The sequence below is a fragment of the Cetorhinus maximus genome, chromosome 20, assembly GCF_964194155.1.
Source record: "Cetorhinus maximus chromosome 20, sCetMax3.hap1.1, whole genome shotgun sequence".
In the NCBI taxonomy this organism is placed as follows: domain Eukaryota; kingdom Metazoa; phylum Chordata; class Chondrichthyes; order Lamniformes; family Cetorhinidae; genus Cetorhinus; species Cetorhinus maximus.
This window is the reverse complement of record NC_135898.1, coordinates 17,184,192-17,209,360: the sequence shown is the minus strand read 5'-3', so window position 1 is coordinate 17,209,360 and position 25,169 is coordinate 17,184,192. Positions and strand designations below refer to the sequence as shown.

General features: G+C 40.1%; 1 protein-coding gene across 1 annotated transcript; it reads left to right on the top strand.

Annotated features, from left to right (window-relative positions):
* Window positions 1–297: 297 nt before the first annotated feature.
* mthfd2 (methylenetetrahydrofolate dehydrogenase (NADP+ dependent) 2, methenyltetrahydrofolate cyclohydrolase) lies at window positions 298–24,015 on the top strand. The gene is made up of 8 exons (XM_078565639.1): window positions 298–481; window positions 9,239–9,423; window positions 12,313–12,435; window positions 15,096–15,248; window positions 16,041–16,148; window positions 19,075–19,167; window positions 20,153–20,278; window positions 22,623–24,015. The coding sequence occupies exons 1-8, from the start codon at window positions 399–401 to the stop codon at window positions 22,745–22,747; spliced, it is 996 nt and encodes a 331-aa protein (XP_078421765.1). The 5' UTR covers window positions 298–398; the 3' UTR covers window positions 22,748–24,015.
* Window positions 24,016–25,169: the final 1,154 nt, after the last annotated feature.

Here is a 25,169-nt window from a genome sequence, read left to right as displayed (position 1 = left end):
GACTGCGTTAACCATGAACTTTTCCGCAACAGAATAAAATGTTCCACTTTCTGAATTAGCGAAGCTGTCACGACTTCAGCGACGGAGGATATGTCCCCTCCTCCCCCCGCCGCCAATTCTTGGAGAACGACGAAACTTGTGACGTCCGTTTGTTGCGCGGCAACCGAATCGGGGGAACCGGCGATTGACGGCCGCCTGGCCAATCAGCAGCGAGCTGCCGGCAGCAGCGCATCGCCGGAGCAGCCAATGGGACTCAGTCGGAGGTGGGCCCCGCGTGAGTCCCGCCGCCCGCCTTTTGCGAACGTCAAAGGGATGTAAAAGGCAGGTAGGCGGCGGCGCATCCTTATTTCCTGCTAATTGCGGCAAAAAAAAATAATAGTCATAATTAAAGAAAAAGCATGGCTCATAGCAGCTTTCACCTTTGCAGCAGCCTGGGCAGGTTCTGTATTCAGCACCGACAACTACACCTCAGCGTCCGCAGGTGGGTATCCTTTCCCCTTCGCCATGGTGAGGGCTGAGGATCGTGACCGTTGAATGTGTGTGTGGGGTGGGGGGGGGTGCTTCCCTCAGCCTCGCTGTTTAATGTACGCCGGGAGGTGGGGGGCATGTGGCAGCTGCCGCATGATGAAATATCTCCAGCCGGTTGCGCGAGAGCCACCCCGAATCGCGCTCCCAATTCAACATGGGCGGGAGGCTTTCTTTTTAATTATAAAATATACACATCTATAATTCATTGTCTGCAAATCAGCAAAAAAACTTCCGAGACGACGTGGAAACAAAATGCTCCCGATCAGCAGACTTCCGCTGCCTTGATTCCAGTTAACGTTTGGCTGCCTTTTATTTGAGGGAGAGGATAAGAAGCTTCATTCATTGGAGCTGCAATAAAACTTCCAAGAACTGTAGACGATTTATGAATTATGTTTCCATTCGTCTGCTAACCCCCCTCCCCCCCCCCCCCCCACCACCACTTTTTTTCTACGTTTTTCTGGTGGGGGGGTGGAAGTAAAAGTTACCAACTCCTTTTAAATAAAAACCACGATCTTACTAAAGTTCTGTTTTGTTAAATAGGCTGATTCCTGGTTGAGGTTGTTACTCAAATGTTATCCGATCACCTCTTGCTCAGTCTCATGTTTATTAAAACGTGTTCTGTTTATGAAGAAATCTCAATGCCCCGAGTTCAGAAACTGCAGCAAAGCCAATTTTTTCCAATAAACTCAAATGTATAATCTAAATTTATGAATGTATCAAGTTTCTTGATCGGTTAGTGCCAATATTTGAACTACATGCTATTCAGCTCTTCCTACTGGCAAGGGCGGTAAAGTATGTAGCTTGCGCTATCTGTCGTGGATCCCAACTTAAATCAGGATCTTGGTCAGTCCATTTCCTTTCTCCAACTAAGTCCATTTGCTGGCAGAGTGATCCAGATATTCTATCTGAATGTTGTTTTTTGTATTTGCAAGTACAATTTGTTTGTAAGACTATTTTGTGGCTGCTGAATGAAACCATGGTACTGAATGAAAAGCTAAGTATAGAGCAAATAATTGCATAAGTCAGTGCTGTTTAATTGCATTTCAGTTGAGAAGGCTTTCGACAATAGCTTATCTTGAAGACTGATTCCATAGGAGACTTGTTAAATTTGTGAAGTTCTTCGACAATCTCCAATTGCCATTTTTTTTTAAGTCCATGGGAATCTTTAAAGGTCCACTTCTAAATAGCAGCTGTCGATTCTAAATCAGGAGCTTGGACAGTTACTCTACCTCAGTTCTATCAGTTTCCAGGAAGTGTGAGTTACACTGCCAGAAAGATCTGTTTAAGTCCAGTCCATGGCTAATGTAAGTATCAGATCTGTTGAAATGTTTTTAGTAGGTGAGGTGTCATGGCAAAGTATAATAAACTTGCCATGGATACTGCAGCGCTTTTTGGACATCAAATTATTATAGAGATAAAAACAAAAAACTACTGCGGATGCTGGAAATCCAAAACAAAAACAGAATTACCTGGAAAAACTCAGCAGGTCTGGCAGCATCAGCGGAGAAGAAAAGAGTTGACGTTTCGAGTCCTCATGACCCTTCAGCAGAACTGAGAGGGGTGAAATATAAGCTGGCTTAAGGTGGGGGGTGGGGTGGGGGGAGAGAAGTTGGGGGGGGGGGCGGGGGTGGCTGGTAGTAGGGACAAGCAAGCAGTGATAGGAGCAGATAATCAAACGATGTCACAGACAAAGGAACAAAGACATGTTAAAGGTGGTGATATTATCTAAGAGAATGTGCTAATTAATAATGGATGGCAGGACACTCAAGGTACAGCTCTAGTGGGGGTGTAAGATATATATATATATAAAAAATAGATTTTTTTAAATCTATACCGGTAATGCCCTGTCAGTCTTTCCACCCCACCCCCACTAGAGCTGTACCTTGAGTGTCCTGCCATCCATTATTAATTAGCACATTCTCTTAGATAATATCACCACCTTTAACACGTCTTTGTTCCTTTGTCTGTGACATCTTTTGATTATCTGCTCCTGTCACTGCTTGCTTGTCCCTACTACCATCCACCCCCCACCTTAAACTAGCTTATATTTCACCCCTCTCCTAACTTTACTCAGTTCTGCTGAAGGGTCATGAGGACTCGAAACGTCAACTCTTTTTTTCTCCGTCAATGCTGCCAGACCTGCTGAGTTTTTCCAGGTAATTCTGTTTTTGTATCAAATTACTATATTTGACCATTTCTTGTACCATGCACACACTTCTACCATGGGAATCACTTAATAATTGATATTTGGTGACCAGATTTGGTTATCTGGTTACATTGAATCATAATTAATATGTTGAATGCCAAAACCAACTTGGGAGTTTGTGTCAAGCTTCCTTGTTACTATTTGTGCATATATTTTAAGCAAGCATAGCATTGCATTCAATGTGGTAGTATCCCTTCAACACATTGTTACAAGGAGCAATCCTCCTTGTTGGGGGAGGGGTGATATTTTGTTTGAACAATGAGTACTGGTGATGACATGGGGCCTATTTGGAATGAAGGCATTAAGTAGCCCAGTGTGTTGGGCTAGTTAAAACCTCCAAACTGAGAAGTCAAATAGTGGTTGAAGTAATCTTGATATAATATTAATGTTTGTTCCACACTCTAATTATTCCACCCGACTCCCCATACAAAGTTGTCAGCCCTTGTAATCGGAGGTCAACAAGCTAAAGGTTAGTTCTCATTGCCATTATTTAAAATAAAGGGACAGATGAATCCCTTCCTTGTATGAGCACAATACCACCCAAGTTTTGTGAAGTTTCTCTTCTGACTGGTTGACGTGCTTTGATCTGTTGCAGTGTCTGCTCGTCTTCGCTGGACTTTCCTGTTCTAGCTCCTCCTTATTACGCTTCCTGAAAAGCTTCAACTCATGGTAAAAAAGCACTAAAACATAGAGTCTATGCTTTTTGGAAAGTTACTCTATTTCCCAATGTTATATAGTTTGATCAAAATTCTCAAGTACTATCAAACCAGTCAGAGTTTTTTTTTCTCTTTTTCAATCCTTTAAATGCCCTGACTTCTGAGAAATAGGACTTGAGTTCTGGCAGCCCTCTACTCCCATGACCAAAGTGATTTTTGTTTTAAGTGAAAGCTTAGACAGTTAGTGCCTGTAGATCATTGAGCACTGGATGAGTATTAAAACCACGTTTGATCTGGTTCTCATCCTTTGTCCCCATAAGCACTCCCCAATCGGGTCATTGGACAAAGATCAGGAGCAGGGATCCAAGCCAACCTTCCCTCCTCTTGACCTAGTTTACTGAGACCAATTGTAGTACCACGGCCCTGCCCTTGAACTGATTGATCACAGATAGGGAATCACACCATCTGCTGTTATTTCTTTGATTTTAGTGGATAGTATAGAATCTGCTTCATCAATAATCAGACTTGTATGTTTCACATCCCTTGGTGTTCCTAAACTGCATTAAATGAAAGGGATGTCTTCATTATGGGCAAGGAAGTGATATTCTGTGAGATTCTCAATCTGTGCTGCTGGTAGTAAGAAGACTGTTGGTTTGAGTCCATGTTAGAAACATAGGAAACAGGAGCAAGAGTAGGCCATTTGGCTCATCAAGACTGCTCAGCCATTCAAACAGATCATGACTAATCATCTATCTCTCTGCCATTTTCCCCCACTATCCCCATATCCCTTGATGTCATTAGTATCCAAAAATCTATCAATTTCTGTCTTGAACATGCTCACTGGTCTTGAATGAACCCCAATTTCATGCAGCTAAATGTTATTAGATGTAGACCCAGCTGCAATCCCGATTCCTCACTATCAATTCCATTACTGTCTTGGGCTGGACTAGACTGTAGCTTTGATGCACTGTTAAACCCCCAAACTGAGCTTCATACCCATATGCAGCATTTTGTGGCCTGTAAGATTATGGAAATGATTTTACATTGTGTTTAATGTGGAATGAATACAAAACTAAATTAAAACAGTGTAGATGCTGGAAATGTGAAAATACTCAGAAGGTCAGGTTCTCTCTGGTGAGAGAAACAGAGTTAACATTTCAGGTTAATAAGTTTTCTTCAGAACTGGAAAACGTTACAGATATAAGAGGTTTTAAGCAAATACAGAAGCAGGGAAGGAGGAGAGGGGATGAGCAGAAGGAAATGGCTGTAATAGAGTTCAAGACTGAAGGGATACAGCTAACATAGCAATTATGTTTAAACCACAAGAGTAGGCTGAATTACTTTAAACCATGTGCTTTTGCCAATTTTCCTCTAAACACAATGGCTTTTGAGGAGAGAGATTTTTTTTGACATTGAAATAGGATGTACCCCACGGGTGTAAATGTTCATAAATCTATTAGGAGCATAGAAGCAGGAGTAGGCCATTCAGCCCATCGAATCTGCTCCGCCATTCAATATGATTATGACTGATCATCCATATCAATAATCCTCTACACATAATTACATAATTGACAGGTTTCTAAATACCAATCTAAACATACTCAATGGCTGAGCTTTCTTAGCCCTCTTGGGTAGAGAATTCCAAAGATTCACAACCCTCTGAATAAAAAAAATTCTCATCTCAGTTCTAAGTGGTTTCCCCTTATTTTGAAATTGTCCTCTGGTTCTAGACTCCCTAACCAGGGGAAACCTCTTACCTGCATCTACCCTGTCCCTTTAACTATTTTGTTGGTTTCAATGAGTTACCTCTCATTCTTCAAAACTCTAGAGAATATAGGCCCATTTTCCCCAATCTCTCTTTATAGGACGGTCCCACCATGCTGGGAACAAGTCTGGTGAATCTTCGTTGTACTCCCTCTATGGCTATAATATCCTCCCTAAGGCAAGAGGACCAAAACTGACACAGTACTCCAGTGGTGGTGTAAACAAGGTTCTAAACCATTGAAGCAAGACTTTGCTACTCCTGCATTCAAATCTTCTTGCGACGAAGGCCAACATACGATTAGCCTTCCTAATTGCTTGTTGCACCTGCATGTTAGCCTTCAGTGACTTATTGACCAGGATACCCAGGTCCTTTTGTATATCTACACTTTTTAATCTCTTACCCTTTAGGAAATACTCTGTGCATCTGTTCCTCCTGTCCAAGTGGATAACCTCTCATTGGACATTGATTCTATGATTGTTTGTTTAAAATATATTATAAAAGAGTGCTACGTAGCAAAACTTGGGAACTTTATCTGCCTTAAAGGCGAGGTATTATGTACGGCCTTGATCTGATTTTGGAGGCATCTTTACGTGCAAGCTTCTAGATGTAAGACTGCATGTACTGCATATCATCATTACCTCAGATGATTCCAAGGATCTATCCTTAGCTATCTCCTGTTTCTTGTCCATATACTTCCTCCGGGGAGACAGTGTCAGTTTCCATGATTACACCACATCCAGCTCTACCTCATGCACCTCTCTCTACCACTCCACTGCCTCTCACTTGTCAGGCCGCTTGTCTGATGATCACTGCTGAATGAGGAAAAGCTTCCTTCACTGAATACTGTGAAGACCAAAGTCATTCTCTTCAGTCCCCACCCCAAACACTGTTCCTTAACCACTAACCACCTGGCTGTTTACAATTTTGGTGTCTTATTTGACCCCATAATGAACCTCTGACCACCTATTCAAGCAACCACTAAGATTACCTATTTCCACCTCTAGCATCTGTTCATGCCTTTTTCATCTCTAGACTTGGCTATCCTGACACATCCTAACCATCCTCCCATGTTCTAACCTCTTAAACTTGAGGTCATCGAAAACTCTGCTCATTGTGTCCCGACTTGCACCAAGTCCTAATCACCCTTGTGTTGCTGACCTGCATTGGCTCACAGTTAAACAACACTTCAATTCACCTCATGCTTGTTTTCAAATCCCTCCTGGCCTCCCCTCCAGTCTTGGAACCTTCTGACTAGTTCTGTTCTTTTGGATACTCCTGATTTTTAAATCCTTTCACCATTCCCTGAGCTCTGGAAATTTCCCTAAACCTGTCTGCCCCTCCCCCACCCCCTCTCTTTCCTTTAAGATACTTCTTAAGACCTACCTCTTTGACCAAGCTTTTGGTCACCCCTAATATCTTATGTGGATCAGTGTCAAATTTTGTTTAATGCTGCTGTGAAACCTCTTGGGAATAAATACTACATTGAAGGTCTATATAAATTCAACTGGCTGCTGTTGTCCCTATCTTTTCAATCTGCTAATGAATAATATTACGCTGACACAGCCATATCCTGTCCCTCTTCCAGCTGTGGCTCAGTTCATAGCACCCTCGCCTTTGAATCAGACGGTTGTGGGTTCATGTCCCACTCCCGGAAAAAAAAACCAAGAACTGTAATTGTACTCGAAAGAGTTGCAATCTGTGATACGAGAGGTGTCAGCTGTGGCTCAGTTCATAGCACCCTCGCCTTTGAATCAGAGGGTTGTGGGTTCATGTCCCACTCCCGGAAACCAAGAACTGTGATTGTACTCAAAAGAGTTGCAATCTGTGACTGTTGATAACTTGAAAGAATTTTTGAGGTGTCAGCTGTGGCTCAGTTCATAGCACCCTCGCCTTTGAATCAGAGGGTTGTGGGTTCATGTCCCACTCCCGGAAACCAAGAACTCTGATTGTACTCGAAAAGAGTTGCAATCTGTGACTGTTGATAACTCGTAAGAGTTTCCCCCATTGCCCCTGTTTTCCACCTATACTGGCTCCTGGTTCCAATGTCCATAATTTTTCCTTGCCACCCTTGTATTTTGATCCCTCCATGGCCTTGCTCCCCCTGAACTCTAACCTGCAAAAGCCCTACAGTCCCATCATTCCATCAAGATTTCTGTTCCTTTGAGTCGGGCATCTTGTATGTTATTCCATCCTCACTTACCATGATTGTAGCTACTTAAATTTACTCAGTAAATTTCTCACCTCCTTTAAGACCCCTCCCCTCTTTTCCAAAATTTCAGTCATTCTTCCTCATTGCTGCTCCTGCAGAATGCTTTAGGTTGTTTCTCTGCATTACCTTGAAGCCATGTTGATGTCAAGTGCAAAGTCCTTAAATATGCAATTAGTTTAGAAATGTATGAATTAAGGGCAACCAGCTTGGATTTGATGAGGCCAGCTTATATTTCAAGAAGTGACCAGTTGGATATGTGCAGTGAATACAGTAGACATAGTAATTATGAATGTTCAGAAGATGTCCATCAGAATATTTTGAAATTGAACATTCAGGCGTATGATCTAAGAATAAATGTAGCAGTGTAGAACATTGGTTAATGGGCATAAAACAAATAGTTGGGATAAATAAATGTTGCACTAGAAAAGGATTGGAGGTAGTGTAACCCCCCAGGAATTGGTGTTCTGATGCACTTGTGTATTATTTTAATTTAAAAAAGATTGGGGTTTGACATGGGAAGCCCAACCTCAAACTATAATGAAGCAAAATATATGGCTTGGTAAACAGTGAGAGTGGCATTAAAAGACTAGAGGAATATAACCCAAGGAATGGGTAAATTGGTAGAAATTGCAGTCTTTGTTCAAGTGTGAAGTGGTACGTTTTAGGATTTAAAAAAAAATGCAAATGTACATATAATTGAAAGATGCTGTGGCTAAACAGCTAGATGTAGGAGATGAAATATCTGGTGTTCTCAAAGTGATGGTGAAAGGCAGAAAAGGTCACAAAAAATGCCCAACAGTATTTTGGATCTTACGGATGGGGGAAAAGAGAATGAGCTTGGTAGGAAAGTAATAAATTTAGTATAAGACATTGGTTTGGCCACAATAGGAGCACTGTGTACAATTTTGGTTGCCTAACCATGAAAGGGAGCAGAAGCCATAGAACATAAACTAATTAGCTGATTTTGGGAGGATGGCAAACTGTGATTATGAGGCAAGACTTGAGCTGCTTGTAATATTCCCATCAGGGCAGAAGAGGTTAGAAAGTAATTTTATTAAGCTTTTTAAAAAAATATATCCTGAAGGGTTTTGGTAGTGAATAGCAAAGAATGATATCCTCTGCTTGAGAAGTTGGTGTTTTAAGATTGAGGAAAGAGGTTAAGAGGATATCTCGTATATTGAGGGTTGTTGCAGCAGGGACACTGTTGCATCATCTTGGGGATGGGGCAAAGTGACATTAGATAAATATTTGAAGTTGAAGAGGCAGGGTAAGGAGCAGGACTGAAATTCATTCATGGGATGTGGGCTTCGCTGGCTGGGCCAGTATTTATTGCCCATCCTTAGTTGCCCTTGAGAAGGTGTTGGTGAGCTGCCTTCTTGAACCGCTGAGATCCCTGTGCTGTAGGTACGCCCACAGTGCTGTTAGGGAGGGATTTCTAGGATTTTGACCCAGTGACAGTGAAGGAACAGTGATATATTTCCAAATCAGGATGGTTAGTGGCTTGGAGGGGAACTTCCAATTGGTGGTGTTCCCATTTATCTGCTGCCCTTGTCCTTCTAGATGGTAGTGGTCGTGGGTTTGGAAGGGGCTGTCTAAGGAGCCTTGGTGAATTGGTGTATCGGCTAAGAGCTGATACATGCATAATGCATGGTTTTCATGATTGATTATTAGCCATCGGCCTGTGTTTCATTCTGTAAATGAACAAGAAATGAAATTAAGGTGAAGCAAAATTTCTAAGTTGGCTCTAATGTATTTGGTTAAATTTCTGCCTTGGTGATCCTAATTTAAAATCTTAACTCAAAGGAAAGCCTTCACAAGTACTCCTGTCCTCCAACCTGTCAAATATTCTTGTCAAATTCCTCTTCTAATTTCAGAACCGAGGCAGTGATCATCTCTGGAAGAAGGCTTGCGAGGCAGATCCAAAGAGAGGCCAAGGTTGATGTGGAGAACTGGGTTGCTGATGGGAACAGGAGACCACATCTAAGTGTTGTCCTGGTTGGAGATAATCCAGCCAGTCATTCCTATGTGAAAAACAAAACAAAAGCTGCTGCTGATGTAGGTATGGATCTCGATGCATTGTCTGTGTTATCTATGACTCAGCTCCCCTCTGGGCCATCAGGAAAGCCAAGTATCTTTTAGGCAGAATTATTAACAAAACCAAATCCACTTGAGAGCACCGTGGAAAAGTTGGGGGACTGGGGAATAATGACAGCAGCACTCCTTCAGAGAAGACATCTAAAACTATTGTTAGAAGAAATGCATTTGCATAGCCCTTTTCATGACCACTGAACATCTCAAAGTGCTTTACAGCCAAAGTACTTATTAAGTACTATCACTTAATAAGCATAGTCACTGTTGCAGCAATGCAGCAATCGATTTGCACACAGCAAGCTCCCACAAACAGCAACATTGTAATGACCAGAAAATCTTGTTTTGTGATGCAGATTGACTGATAAATATTGGCTAGGACATTGAGCATAACTCACCTGCCCTTCAAAATGAACTCGGGCAGGCAGATGGGGCCTTGGTTTAATACCTCATCTGAAAGATGGCACCTCTGATGGTACCAGCAATGACTCAGTACTACACTGGAGTGGCAACCTTGATTTTTGCACTCAAGTCCTTAAGTGTGCACCTTAAGAACTTTGAAACTCAGGGCAAGAGTACTGTCAACTGAGCCACAGCTGACACAACCATGACAACATCTATTTGTAGCTTTTAAACTAATAAAATGCCCCAAAGTGAAACACGTGGTCTTAAAACTAAATTTAGTCCACTGTATCCCATTATGATAGGATATGTAACCTGTGATTAAATTCAACGTCCATTTGGTAGCAAGAAGTTTGGTCAGTAATAGTTAGCTGGAGCTGACAAGATAGCTTGCCAAGTTGCAAGTGCTTGCATGCCTACAAATAAGCCAGCTTTACAAAGAATTCAATACTGCCCTTATAAAAGTGAACATTCTACTCCTCTACTCACCCTACCCTGATGAACTTTCTTTTCTCTTGAGTTTGTAGTCAAAAGGATAGTAATAGGGTTAAATTTATTTTGATTTTGATTATTCATTCAGTTTGTTGGTCTACAAAAGGAAGGAAGAAAGCGGATTTACTGGAAAAATTTGTGTTACTCCTTTTAAAGTAGAAAAACAGGATAAGGTGCTTCACAAGCAGAAGTTGACACTGAGCCAGAGGAGGAGATGTTAGGCAAGAAAGTAATTGTACACCTGCGGTTGCTGCTCTTTTCATTACAGGCCTACTTCTGTTCTCCAACATACATCACCTCACAACACAGGCATTCTTGAAACACTCCAGTCACAATACTAAATTTGCACTTGCAAATATTGCCCCTCTTCTTCTCGATTAACATAAAGCCATTTAAAAGTCTTTTTGAAAATCCCAGAGTGGTTTCACGCCTTAAAATTTTGCTTTGCTCCAATGAATTTCAGCTTTAACATGGTAATTCTGAATATACTAGCTTTCCAGGATTGTACTAAAAGCTAAATCAGTGGTGTAGAAGTAGATTTAGTCATGTGCAGTTCAAGTCCCGTATTATGATGTTAGCTTCCAGAAGGTCAAAATGTTTCATCTTGGACCTTTGTTCCATAATGCATTAAGTTTTGTGGACAAATGTAAATGACATTAGCTCTTCAAATTTCCTAGCAATACCCCCTTGCTGCAAACACAGAAGAAAACTGCAAATCAGTAGAAGTACTCAAACAGCAGGTTCCTGAAAACCCACATCTATTGAAATGTGATGAAAAGGATGTGATTTCTGCATTCTGCAATGAAAAGTCTTAAGTTCAGTCGATACACTGAGAACTAACTGAGTGCTTTCAACATTGGTATTCCACAAAACAGACTGTGCTAGGGAGATGGCCGTAAGTAAGAGAGGGAGAAAATAGCCAGCTTTTGACAGCTGCATAGCGAGGGACTTAACATAAGAGCGTCTCTGTGAATTTTGAGCAAGGACATGATCTGACACGTAAAGTACAACAGCAGCCAATGTTCTTTCTGAAGACATGCATTCATTCCATGCCCAGAAGCAATAAGACTGAGGAAGTAAAACTTAAGAGTAGGCAAATGGGAGTGGAAATTCATAGATCAGATATTTTTAAGTGTTAAGGTGACCTTGAGGCGCTCTAGATATAGACATTGACTTCAACAATTTCTGATCCCTTTTTTTGGTTTTGAATTTTCTCCAGTTCAGTAATTTTGCTCTCATTAACTTCTTCCCAAACTATCTTGTTTCTTTACTAGTCCGATTATCTCCAATTTGCACCATGAACCTTTTTTTCCATTTAATCTCTCCTGTTTTCCACCCTATCACAGACTTTTGCTTTTGTTTCATCTTGTCTTCCCTCTTTTCCTGCTTCTGTATTTGCTTTAAACCTGTCACGTCTCTAACTTTTTCCCAATTCTGATCAAAGTCCATCAGCCTGAAATGTTATCCCCGTTTCTCTCGAAAGATGCTGCCAGACCTTCTATTTCCGGCATTTTCTGTTTTATTTCATTTTTCCAGCTTCTACAGTATTTTGCATTTGCATGAGTGAGCTAACTATATTTTGATTAACTCTCAAATTGACAGCACTGACTAGTACAGACAATAATAAATGTTAAAACAAGTTGGTACAATCATTGACTGGGAGATTGGTGCTCCTCTTGACTGCAAAGCATTTGAATATGACCATAAGACATAGGAGCAGAAATTAGGCCATTCGGCCCATCAAATCTGCTCCGCCATTCAATCATGGCTGATAAGTTTCTCAACCCCATTCTCCCGCCTTCTCCCCGTAACCTTTGATCCCCTTACCAATCAAGAACCTATCTATCTCGGTCTTAAATACACTCAATGAGCTGGCCTCCACAGCCTTCTGTGGCAATGAATTCCATAGATTATAGAATCTTGGATGTTTTCTTTGTAGTAATTGTTCTTTTGACTTAATGAACAGGTATCACAAGTGAGACAATTCTGAAGCCAGCCAGCATCACAGAGGAGGAAGTGCTGGATCTGATTTCCAAGCTCAACAATGATGATAAAGTCGATGGGTTGCTTGTGCAGCTACCTCTACCTGGTAAGAGATTGTCATACAAATGAACTATTTACTTGAATAATTAATTGAACAAAAAGGTGTGTTTTTGTTGTTGGACTATTGTTGCAAGTTGAGTATGGTATCTCATTCAATTGTTTGGCTGAGTATCTGGAAATTCAGATGCCGTATTAGTATGCACTGAAATGGTTAAATGAATAATGATTTTTTTCCAAGTTTTCTTAACTTAACCATTCTGTTCTTTTAACCATTTTAGCTGTTGGGCCAAGTTACATTGCAATAGCAGTAAAATGGTCAGACAGTGAAGGTGAACAGTGAATTTGTCATTTGCTTTATTACAATATACACATTACAGTGCAGCACAATAAATCATTTTCTTTAAAAAAAATTGAGACATAAAAACTATTTAAAAGACTTTTTTTTTAAAACAACTAATCACATCTACAGATGGCATTTCCTTTATTCAGAGACGATGTGGGGCAGAGGCTATTTTGAACAGTGTGCTGCCAGAGCATTTGTAAGTTATAAACAATACAAAGCTTCAGCCTTCCCATCTGATGAGCCGAGAAAGAGTCTGACTTGGTTGCTAGGCAATTTCCACACCTAGGTATAAAGAGCTTAAATGTTTTATTCTTTATTAGTTCCGTTAGTACAGATCCATATGAATGCTGTCATTGCATATTAAAAGGTGGTTAAATGAGCCTCATCATGAAGTATTATAACCAAAGATGTTTACAGCACAGCATGAGGCCATCCGGTTTATTGTGAATGTTCAGGCCCGTTACTAAAGCTAACTCCACTGCCCTGTTTTTTTTGACCGTAGCCCTGTATCTTCCCCCATTTCACATTTATCCACTCCCTTAAAAGATGCACTCGTCTCTGCCTCAGTTGTTTTATTTAATAGCAATTCACATTTCGAGGAATTGTTTCAGCCACTGAGTAGAAGAGTCTTTTCATATCCAGAGCCTTTAAACAGTGTTTATGAATCACTATTTGTGTACCCTCTTATTATTTGTTCAAATGTATTATCAGCATCTTCTCTGATATAAATTGTACTTCGTTAAATTAAGTTACACCTATTTGTGGCTTAGCAAAGTCTTTTGCACTCCGCGCTGTGCTGGCTGTCATATCCCCCCCCAGTGTCATCAGCAGTCTATGACATTGTACAACATGGATTTGAAAACATGTCAAGAACAAATGTGTGCGTGGCACTGACTAAGAAATACTCTTGAAAGTTTCCAGGTTCCGAAGGAAACTTACAAAATGCTGTTTCCCACCCCCCCCCCCTTTTTTATTCCCAAGACTATCCTGAAACCACAAAGTATCTTAAGGCTGCAAGCGCTGCACAGGAGCAATCCAGATTGACCTGCCCCTGTCTTGTTTGTTTTGTAGGAATATTGCAAAGTATAGAAATTGTATTGAGATCTACATGACCAAATTAGGACCAGGGATATTTGGCAGAAATTTCTGTGTAAAATACACTTGTTGCGCTTAAAGAAAAAAGCTAAACGTATTTGTCACCTGATAATATTGTATCTTCCTTCAGAGTTGCCTATCCCAGAAAAGATACACTTACTGCCATACTGAATAGTCAGTCAATAGCTGCCTGGAGAATACTGAAGAATAAGCAATGCCTTTAGCCTGGCTGTGAATGGTCAGAAATTTTCACGGCATGTGGTGCTTAGCAGGGGCAGACCAAAGAAAAGCAGTGGGGAGGGAAGCAGGCAAAATATTTGCTAACTTTCATGTGGTGTTTAGATTTTCTTCATTCTTTTGAACTATATTCACTGCTTCTCACTTAGCATTTTGCCAGTGACATGGAATGCATTGGAGACTAGTTTTAACACTTGGAACCACAGGCATACCAGAATGAGACCTGGAACAGAGCAACCACTTGATGGTATCTTTTTTTTCTTCTCTGCCCATGCCTAGTGGCACATGAAATAACCCACTGCTTCCACTGCTCTTGGATTCAGAAGATCATGGTCTGGGTTGTTTTCTTATGATGACCTTTTTTTTTAAATTTAAAAAAAAATGAATATAGAGGTGAAAATGAATATAGGGCTTGAGTTTGGGAGCACTGGCAAGATGAGATGGATTTGAGAGGGGAGGTCGCCACTTCACTCCCATCAGAAACAAATGTCCTATTGAATATCAACCCAATATTTGGAGAGCAAAGCTCTTCCTTCTGCTTACCAGGGTGTTTGGTGGTATGGGGTACAAAAAAGAAACTAAGCTTAAAATACTGTAACACCACCTCAGTGGTTCAGTGTTATGTTCCAGTTTTTCTCTCGAATCCTATGATCAGATCACTGCTTTGCGTTCATTCCTAGGGTTTAATTTTGTAAATGGAGTGGGCCGATTGGTCTGTGCAAGTGTTTATGCTCCACAATGTTTTCAATTTCATTCCAACTTCATCTCAACCTACCAACATGCCCTTCTATTTGTTCTCCCTTGTTCTTTTCTATTTTCCCCTTAAAACACTGGTAGCCTTGGAAACCAAAACACTGGTAGCCTTGGAAACCAAGGTCAAAATGTCTGCCTTGGTTTTGTGCTCGTTAGATTGAATGTGCTTGATAGGACAGTCTGGTTTGAATCTTAAAAAGGATAAAGTGAAGTACACTAGTTTTTAAAAGTAGTGAATTATCCTAATGGGTTGGTTCAATGTTGAATTACTTTCGTAGAACACCTTGATGAACGCAAGATCTGCAATGCAGTGTCTCCGGCTAAAGATGTAGATGGATTTCACGTGATCAACGTAGGTCGCATGTGCCTTGACCAGAAGTCCATGCTGCCGGCTACACCTTGGGGAGTGTGGGAAATAATCAAAAGAACAGGTGATTTAAATGAACATCTCTTGGCCCTTGATTTTCACGGTACTATAATGACAGCTTACTTGAGCAGCAATATTTAAATCTTTAGATATAGCTTCCTATCTAAAAATCTTTGAACTTATTGAGGAGTTTAATATTCTTGTGCCTCATGTTTAAAGTAGACTGAAAGTTCACTGTAGGGAGGGTTTGGATTTCAGATTTAATGCTGAACCATCTGCATGGTTATGTGAATTGTGTGGCACTACTTGAAGAGTATTGTGTTCTCTTGGTGTGTGTGTGTGTGTGTGTGTGTGTGACTCCCCACAGCAATCCCCTTCACCAACATCACCAGAAACATGAAACTGGTGTTGACAGGAAGAGCAATAGTGTACAACTTGATAGATTTGGGAAGCTTTGGCCTCTAAGCATATGTATAATACTTAATAGGACAGAGAAACAGAAGTTTCAGGTGGATGAGGACAGGAAGGCACAGGTTCAGTGTGGCAAGACAAATTTTTGACTGATGTGGGAATATTTCTTAATATAGCAGGCAATCAACAGTTTTGTACGCCACCTGGAAGGACAGCTAAAGTCTGGGGACTTAGTTCTATAAAGGGAGATGGCAGAGTTGGTATTCTGGAAAGATGATATCAAATTTTTATGGTGGTAGCTGTGTTGTTTGGCTTCATCAGATTATGGTTATAGCCAGTGGCAAAACAAAAAGATTGCATTGTTTTGGGAAATGTGTGGCCAATATTTAAGAATATAAGTTGTACTCATTTTTGTGAATTAACAGGATAACATTTTTCCAACCAGGAATTCCAACTCTCGGCAAGAATGTTGTTGTTGCTGGACGGTCAAAAAATGTGGGAATGCCCATCGCTATGCTGCTGCATACAGATGGTGCACACGAGCGACCTGGAGGTAAGGAGTGAAAATGATGTACTGCGAAGAATTAAAAAGTTAACAGAACTTCATTTTGTAGTTCCATCTAATTTTATTTATCCTTCTTAACTATTGTGCAAAATGAGACTCCCATGGTGAAACTTTGCAAATACCATCATATTTTAATCGACTCCTAAATCTTGGTTAGTAAAAGCAGAAATGGTTTGACCGTGACTTCAGGAAAAATGACTCATTAGAAGCCTGTATAGCTTTTTTTATGTACTTGGGAAAAGAAAACCACTCTTAAAGATTAGCTGTAGGATTATGCTGCTTTTGCTTTTAATTTTGCAGCAAGACTGAATCCCCTGGGACCTGAAGCTTGCGCTGTTGTGCATGTAATGAATTGGACTTCATAGCAAAGGTTACCAATTGCTGCCATCTTAACAACCACTGACAATGGTGACTGCCCACCATAGTTCTTTATTAAGACTGTATTGCACACACAGTTATTACATTCAAGCTAAAATTCAATCATACACTGCTCATCCCCTGTTGCATTTTTGACCATCTTTATAAGAATTTACCTTTTTGTAAACCTTTTTAAAACAAGACGCTTTTTTTTTAAAAAGTGGCCTTCGATGGTTTCTCCAATGAACCATTACATGGGTGATGATTTAAGTGATATGATGTGAACAGCAATCTGCTGTCTTTGGATGATTTACTCTTGACTACAGCAGCCACGATTCTCAATATCCAATTTGAGTCGAGAAATAATTATCTGTTTTTCCATAAGAACTGGTTCCAAGCTTTTGCTGCTTCACTAATGTATGTCAAACAACCTGCCTGTGCCATGAAGACTGGTTGCCTCTTGTAGGTACCGAGTAGTCTCAGTAAACGTTTATGTACTGACTATTGTCCTGACAAAGCTTAATAAAAACTTGATAAAAGATAGTTACCCAGAAGCACACTTTTTTCAAATTAATTTAACCTCTTTTTAATTGCTGAAGTCATAAAAAAATGAATATTTTCCCCCTATTTACCGCATGAGAAAATCTGTTTTCATCACAATTAGGTTGGAGAATTAAGGCAGTACCTCGGCATCCCTTCAGAGACATAGCTTCAAAACTTAGGAAAGAACTTATCCCATTGATATGGATCACTGTCTTTATTCTTACAATGTCCCTTTCAGTTTGAAGAGCTTAATCTTGCAATGTTGCCTTTTTCTTTTAAGCTCCATTTTACTAGCGGCACATAGAAGGCAATGAGACCCGTTCACACATCTCGTTATATTTAGCTTCAAGCGCCCATTTAAGAGTTCTTGTATCTCCCCTTCACCTTGTAGAGCAAGGGATTTGTTGCTTTGATTGCTACTTGTAAGTACTTTTGAACTTGAATTCCAATTTTGTTCATTTGAGACTTTAAGCATTCAGGCAACGGGAGACAATTTAGTGAAGTGAACTCAGGAAACTTTAATCAGTTTTGTAAGTTGATACTTATCACAGCAGGGCAGCAATTTTACAGGTGTACTATGGTTCTTGCTTCCTGGTTCAGCTTTGGGCGCAGGTCGACTCTGTCTGTCTGTCTGTCTGTCTGTCTCTCTCTCTCTCTCTCTCTCTCTCTCTCCCTCCCTGGAATCTTCTGATCTGCTTTCAGCTGACAAACAGTCTTCAGTTTCAAATTCTGCGTGCGTTGGGCAATGAAAGCTGCTGCTTATTAACTCTTCCAAGCCACAACCCACAGCATGATCATTGATATTGTATTCTGATTGGCCTAAACAAGGCAAGGCTATTTTCTAATTTGCTTGAGGGGTGTGTGATCAGTCTGTGATTGGTCCCAATGGTGATGGACATCAATTTATGTAACTTCTCACTATTCTCTGACTGGTTTCTTAAAATGCCAATTACCTGTAGGGTCATCCCCCTCATTAAAGTTTATTTCTGTCATTTTAGTAACTTCTTGCTAAGACAAAAGGATTTTTTATATGGTATCTTCCTTTGACCATTTGTTTAGGATAGGGGAGGTATGTTGCCGTGTCCTCATGAATGATGCCCTGAGCTCATCATCTCAGACTCTGCTTAATTGGTACAGGTTACTCATTAAATCAAAACCTTTATCGATAACTGTCTTTGCAGGCCATCTGCTAGGTGATGTTTTTCTAATTGTTGGTAATTGGAATGAGTTACTTTACTTTTAAAACAAAAGGATGCTTTGTAAAAGTTGCTTATAACCTTAAAACCATGTAATACAAAAGATTGCAAAATACTAATATAAACGATTACAAAATAAGTAATACTTGAAAATTATGCAGAGTTTGTATAAAATTGAAGTGCATAGCAGTAATCAGTGTTTAAAATAAAAGTAGTAAAGTCTCCTTATACATTCAATTATTGCATAGTCTTTAGTGATAAAAGTCTCAAAAGATTATACGGCTGCAAAACTAGTCACACACTGTCTACAAAAGTTAGTTCTTAATACAAAGAATAAATTGAGCCAAATGTAATTACTTTCTTCTGAAACACTACAAATTAAACTAACTTAACGTAGAACACAACTATTGTTATTCTTTCACTCCTCTTTATATAATAGATCCCTCCCAACTTTCCTTTTCTGATAACACCAGGTTCTGATAAAGTTTTACGATGGGAGGGGATGTAGACTTGCCCATTCAGCCTTGTAGGCAGTAAGTCTATGTGGCTCTGTAAAATGGAGATAAGTGCAAAAGGGGCCTCTTCATCAGTTGTTCTGTAATTAACTCACTAGTATGTTAACTCCTGTCAAATGAAGCCAAGTAGAGTCACATGATATTAAATGCTGGAGTCTTCTATTGGTCACAATTTAAAAGGATAGTATATCATAAGGTTAACTGATCAGTATACTTTTATTGTGTGATCTAAACTAAACTAAAACTAATCATTAAATATCAATTTCCCGACATACTGGAAATATAACAAGTGTTGTATTGCAGGGGATGCCACGGTGACCATCTCTCATCGATACACGCCCAAAGACCAGCTGAGGGAACACACCAAGCTTGCTGATATTGTTGTGGCTGCAGCAGGTGAGGTTTCAAACTTCAGGAATGTTTGAGACTGGAGTCTTCAAGTAGGTGTCAAATGTGGTTTGGTTTCGAATGCAAAGCGAGCATTGTATTCATAATGTTTTGATAAGTCAAAAACAGCAAATAGAATATCCCCAAAAGTGTTAACTCTAGTATGTGACCATTTGACAGTACCATTCAACCACATCTTAACCAAAGTCTAAGCATTGTTAATATTTTTGCGGGATCTAATCTTTACTTTCAAGAGAAATCTTTATTTTCATTGAGGTGAAGGCAAGTTCAGTTAAACTTTTTTCTCAAATTGCTGTGTTGGGTGAACTTGGCAGTTTTTTTTGCCATCAGTAATTGGAACTGGCTCAGTTATGCAATATCCTGTGACTATTCAGTGACTATGACTAATGTGCAAACCCTATTAGTCAATAGTTTCGTTTGTATCTTGCAACCTTTTAACTTGGGTGTAAATCCCCAGTAGTAACTTAATATTTTTTTAGAAAGCCTGGATTAGCACGAGTTCAGGATTGCTTACCTGCAGGAGGTTGTGTAATCATAACACAAAAAATAGGAGCAACAGTAGGCCATACAGCCCTGCCAGCCTGCTCGACATTCAATAAGCTCACGATTGAACTTGTACATTAACTCCGCTTTTCTGCCTCTCTGCATTCCTTTCATTCCCGTAGTATCCAAAAACCTATTGATTACATTAATTGAGTGAGCATCCACAACCCTCTGGGGTAGAGAATTCCAAAGATTGGTAACCATTTGTATGAAGAAATTTCTCCTCATCTCAGTCCTAGATGACCAACGCCTTATCTAGAAAGTGTGACCCCTAGTTCTGGACTCTGCTGTAAATTTTATATGTTTCAATCAGATCACCTCTTCTTCTAAATACCAAAGAAGATGGGCTCATTCTACTCCATATCTCAGTATAAATGAATGTTGTTTTTCCAAGTATTCTGACTTGATCAGCTTCCCTTGTGCATTGCAGGTATTCCTAAGCTAATCACAGCTGACATGATTAAAGAAGGAGCAGCAGTCATTGATGTTGGTATTAATCGTATCCAGGACCCTGTCACTGGGAAGCCAAAGCTTGTTGGTGATGTTGATTTTGAAGGTAATGGAGGCTTAGCAAACAGTTATTAAAATAGCACATGAAATGTGGAGAATGTGTATTTGGGTGTCTGTCTGATAAATTGAGTTATGGTTAGTCAGCTGCAGAAGAGAATATAGTCTACTGCTAATTCTGTTTAGTGCTTTAAAAAAGTACCTCGTAATTTGAAATAAGTTTAAAGAAATTTACCTTATCATTGAATTTAACAACAACTTGCATTTATATACCACCTTTAACATAATAAAGTCACTTAGTGAATGTTAACGATAAAACGTTCTTGACACCAAGCCACACAAGCTATCAGGACAAATTATCTACAGCATGATAAAAGAGGTAGGTTTTAGGCAGCATCTTAATGGAGGAGAGAGGCAGAGAAGCCTAGGGAGGGAAGTCCAGCTCATTCATGAAAATCAAGGGTATATAAGAGACCAAAATAGGAAGAGTGTAGAGATCACGAAGGCTTGTAGAACTGGAAGAGGTTTCCAGATTAGGTGGGGGGGTGGAGTGGGGGAGAGGTGATGGATAAATGAGACTTTGTTACCCACATCTTAATTGACACCATGAGAATAAGTTTATGTAAGATGGTAGATCAAAGGCCGGCAGAAGAGCATTGGAGTAGTGAAGTCTGGAGGTAACCAAAACATGGAGGAGAGTTTCAGAAGGAGCTGAAATGAGGCGGGGTCAGAGCCAAAACTGTGTATTGGAGATAGAAGTAGGTAGGCTTAGTGGTGTCAAACTCAACACCAAAGCTAGGCTTCAGACATTTGCTGGGTGGTCAGAAAACTGTTTGTGGCAGGGATGACAAACAGTGGCTTCAGTCTTTCTAATAGTTCGATGGAAGAAATTTCTGATCCAACATTGGATGCTGGACAAGCAGTATGACAAATCTGAGGCCTTCAAAGGTGATGGTGAGGGGGCCCCTAAGTGTCGTCAGCGTGAAAATGAAACATTTTTTTTTGCATGATATCACTGAAGAGCAGCATATAGATGAGAAATAGAAGGGGACCAAGAATAGATCCTTGAGGACTGAAGGGAACAATGCAGAAGTGGGAAGAGAAGGCATTGCTGGTGATTCTCTGTGTACCATTTGATAAGAATAGAACAAAGCAAAGTCAGTTCCATCCAGCTGGACAATGGTGAAGAAGATGAAGGCTGTACGGATAGTTTGGCATGGTAACAGTGTCTTTTTGACTTTGCTAAGGGCCATTTTAGTACTGTGGCAAGGTCGTAAAACTGGTTGGAGAGCTAATTTAGCAAATTTAAAAGGAGAGAAGTGTCGTGTCAGTTATTACCCAGCCTCTCCACTGCTATGCTCACTTCACTTCAGGGTAGGTTTTAAAACAAAATATCACAGTTTTACTCAAGTTCAGGCGTTAGAGAGCTCTAGTAGGAGGTCTGTCTTCATGGTTTTCATTCTTCACCTCCGAGCCAAGATGTGAGTGTCACACAGCCAAACCCTATCTTCATATCCCCAACTTCAGAAATAAACATGGTAAAACAATTGTAACAGCCCTGGCAGAAACCAGTTCCCCTGGCTCATTACAGTACACCTGAACCTGGAGTCCTGCAAACATACAGGATTGAGCATCAATGCATGCACTGTTTGAACCAACAAGTTGAATTCTGCACATCAATTTTTAAGATTGCTTTAATAAACTTTAGTTATATCATGTTTTCAGAATGCAGGTGGCACAAATGGTTCACATGGATTAGTAGGTACCTGGTAGATGAAATTTCCATACATTCAATTTAATAGTCACAATTGTTTGTGAGCAAACATTCTAAGGTGCAAGAAAAAGCAAGGCCGCGCATTAAAATCTCAGGCTAAGTTTTTAGAATGTTGATTTTAATTTTCGTGCCTGCCAACTGAGGCTGGAGAAGCTTGTAAATTTTCAAATTCTGGTCAACCTCATTAGATTAGTGAATTGAGTTATGAACTAGCTTGTGACTTGTTCAATGCCTCTACTTACTTTGCATGTGATTTCAATTTTCTTGAACTGGGAAATAAATGACAATGGAATGAGACTACATTATAGAGTGAATAAACTTGTCATTGTTCATTGTAGGATTTTCACCTTTTGGGAATTTGGGCATGGATTGTTGTACAATATTAGAATGTAAGACTGGTTACTAAGTGTACATGGGCTGAATACTGCCTGTTTTATTACTAGACTATCAAAACTAATTAGCATTTAAATGAGTGCTCCACCTATGAACTTCCTAACTGAATGCATTTGGAAAGCCTGCAATCTAACCCTGCATTAAGTGCAGGTCACGCTTCATGATGGGGAGATTTAAAAAAAAAAAGTGATCTTACAATATTCTTTTCAACTTGTGCCATTTTCAGAGGTGAAGAAGAAAGCCAGTTTTATAACACCAGTACCAGGAGGAGTTGGACCCATGACAGTTGCAATGCTGATGAAGAACACCATCATTGCAGCCAAGAAACTTTTGAAGCTGAGGGAGAACTGAACATATTGTTACCCCATGGTAGTGCCACAGAGAAATGGGACAAAGTACTCTTTTGAACATTCCAATGTACTGTTTTACATCTACACATACCAAAGGCTAACAATTGAGCAATTTATTTATTTTCTTATTGTGCTTGAGGGTGTTGCATTTTTCATTTTGCATTGAATGTAATTTAGTTACAAATACCTTAGTTAAGAATCTAAACTTATGTGCAATTTTATAGTTTGTGTAGGAAGCCTCTCAGTAACGCAAGTCCTTAGATCAATTGTTGGTTATATCTGTTCCCTTAAATGATACGAAAAGCTGGTTTTGAAGTTGCAATGAGCAGACATGGAATTTTGCATGCCGGAAAAAGCCCTGGTGTACAACTTATTATGTGTTCAAAGGTGTTTATGAAGGCAGTCCAGCAAAAATGCTGATTCAGTCATTTGGTACTCACCAGGAACATTTTAAATGTAGACAGTATTACAGTGATGCATAAAATAGCCAGTATCATTTTGCAGTACTCTATTCTCGAGGAAGGAAAGCCAACAGAAATTCCATAAATTATTTGGGCAGACTCCATTAAGTTCAAATAATGTAAATACGTTAGAATAGCTGAGGACAGTCATTTTATTGAAACACCATGGTTACGAGGTTGGTGATGTCGTGCATTGGCACATCACCATGCCCTTCCACAGAAGGTTGAGACAGAGCCTTTGTGATCTGCATGCCAGGTGAATACCAGGCAATCCTCCTTTCTCCTCCCACCCAAGTAGGCAGTTGGTGGATCATAAAGGCCTGTCATACTGCTGGCTGGTCAGTTTTGGTGAGGTGAGCAGGCTGCTGTTGGGCTAAGTAAGAGTGCTGTGTTTCAAAAGAGGCTAATGCTGGATACTGAAAGTTTTCATGTTTCATATCTGTTACAAACTGGCATAGTTATGATGTTTGCATTTTTCACAGCGCTGTGAACTACAAATCTGGAGGTGGAGCTGTTGTGCAGCTGGCAAGATTGACTTCCCAGGCTGTTACAAACAATGACCATGCAGTAATTTTGATAAAAATCTAAATTTTCATGGTCATATCAACTGTTTCAACAGATTAAAAGTTGTGCAGTCAGCATATTTGAAGAATGTAGTGACCAATCTAACGCTTGGTAAAATCTGCATTTTTATTGTTTCATGCCAGACATACACGCATTGAGGCATAATGTGTATTATTGACATGCCTATTTATGGTAAGAGTGGTTCGGGCTGTGAATTAAAGTTTCTTAAAATTTCAAAAGTAAATCTCGGTTCTGTCATTGTGAAGCTGCCACAAACTCCCAGAGACCAAGGGCCGAATTTCTGCTCTTGAGTCGGATAGGCAGAGTTGGGAAATTTCCCTTCTGCAAATCTAACTTGGGAGAAACTTCCCTGAAAGGTCTTATTTTTATTGTGGTGTATGGGGCATACGGGTGCAAACTGGAGTCTGGCCCATTTTCCCCCTGGAAACAGTGCAGAGGCAATCGCAGAGATGCTGCTGAGCGCTGCGGCAGGCTGGTTGAAAGGTCCACCTCTGCTCCTTTGAGACTTTGTCCCAGTTATGATAGAAACAGTAAAACCAAAACCAGCTGTCTAGTCCTCACCCCCAGTCTGCACACAGTTCATGCCAAACTTATGCCCCACCCACCCCATGGCCCATTGAGCCCTCCATGCCAAATTAGTCAAATGTACAACACTTATACTGCAATTTATTGCTGTTTTACAGAGCAATTGATCACAGTTGGAATGAGGTCCCTACATTGCCAATTCTGCATGTTTTACGGAGTTACATTACCTTTATACTAAAATCCTGTTGAAAGTTACCATGAGTTTTACCAATCATGCAGGTTCTATTTGACAAAGCCCTTTAAATACAACTGAAAAGGAAACTGATACCTGGTTTGATCCTGGATCTAATATGTGCTAAAACTGGATGCAGCGCAGTTGGCTTCGTGAGCAAACTATTCAAGCATTCCTTATCTCAACAAGCCTTGATGGAAGATAATGTATAAAAACAAGGATGGAGTAGGCTCTGCCATAATCTCCCAATTTGCTTCTCCTCCTTATTTCCTGCTCTGCAGCCCCCCAGCACACCCCCCTCAATAATCTCTACTTCATGAGAAATGGTTACCTGGGTGATTTTATCTGAAACTATACTGCAGCAAACTGTTGCCGTCTTCAAGAATGGGGAAAACCAAATGATGGAGGAGGAAGGGTGGAGTAGAAAAAAAATGGTGAATGCTTTCTCATACCAAGGAGCCACCAATCTTAACAAATCCATCTAATTAATTTGTAAGAATTGAAATTGCATTGTTCAGTAATTGTTGAGTCCTAACGATGTTGACAAGGAAAATAAGCAGCTCAAATAATTTCTAGAGCTTTGTTTTAATTGGAAGGAGCAAAATTAAAGTAGGAATAAC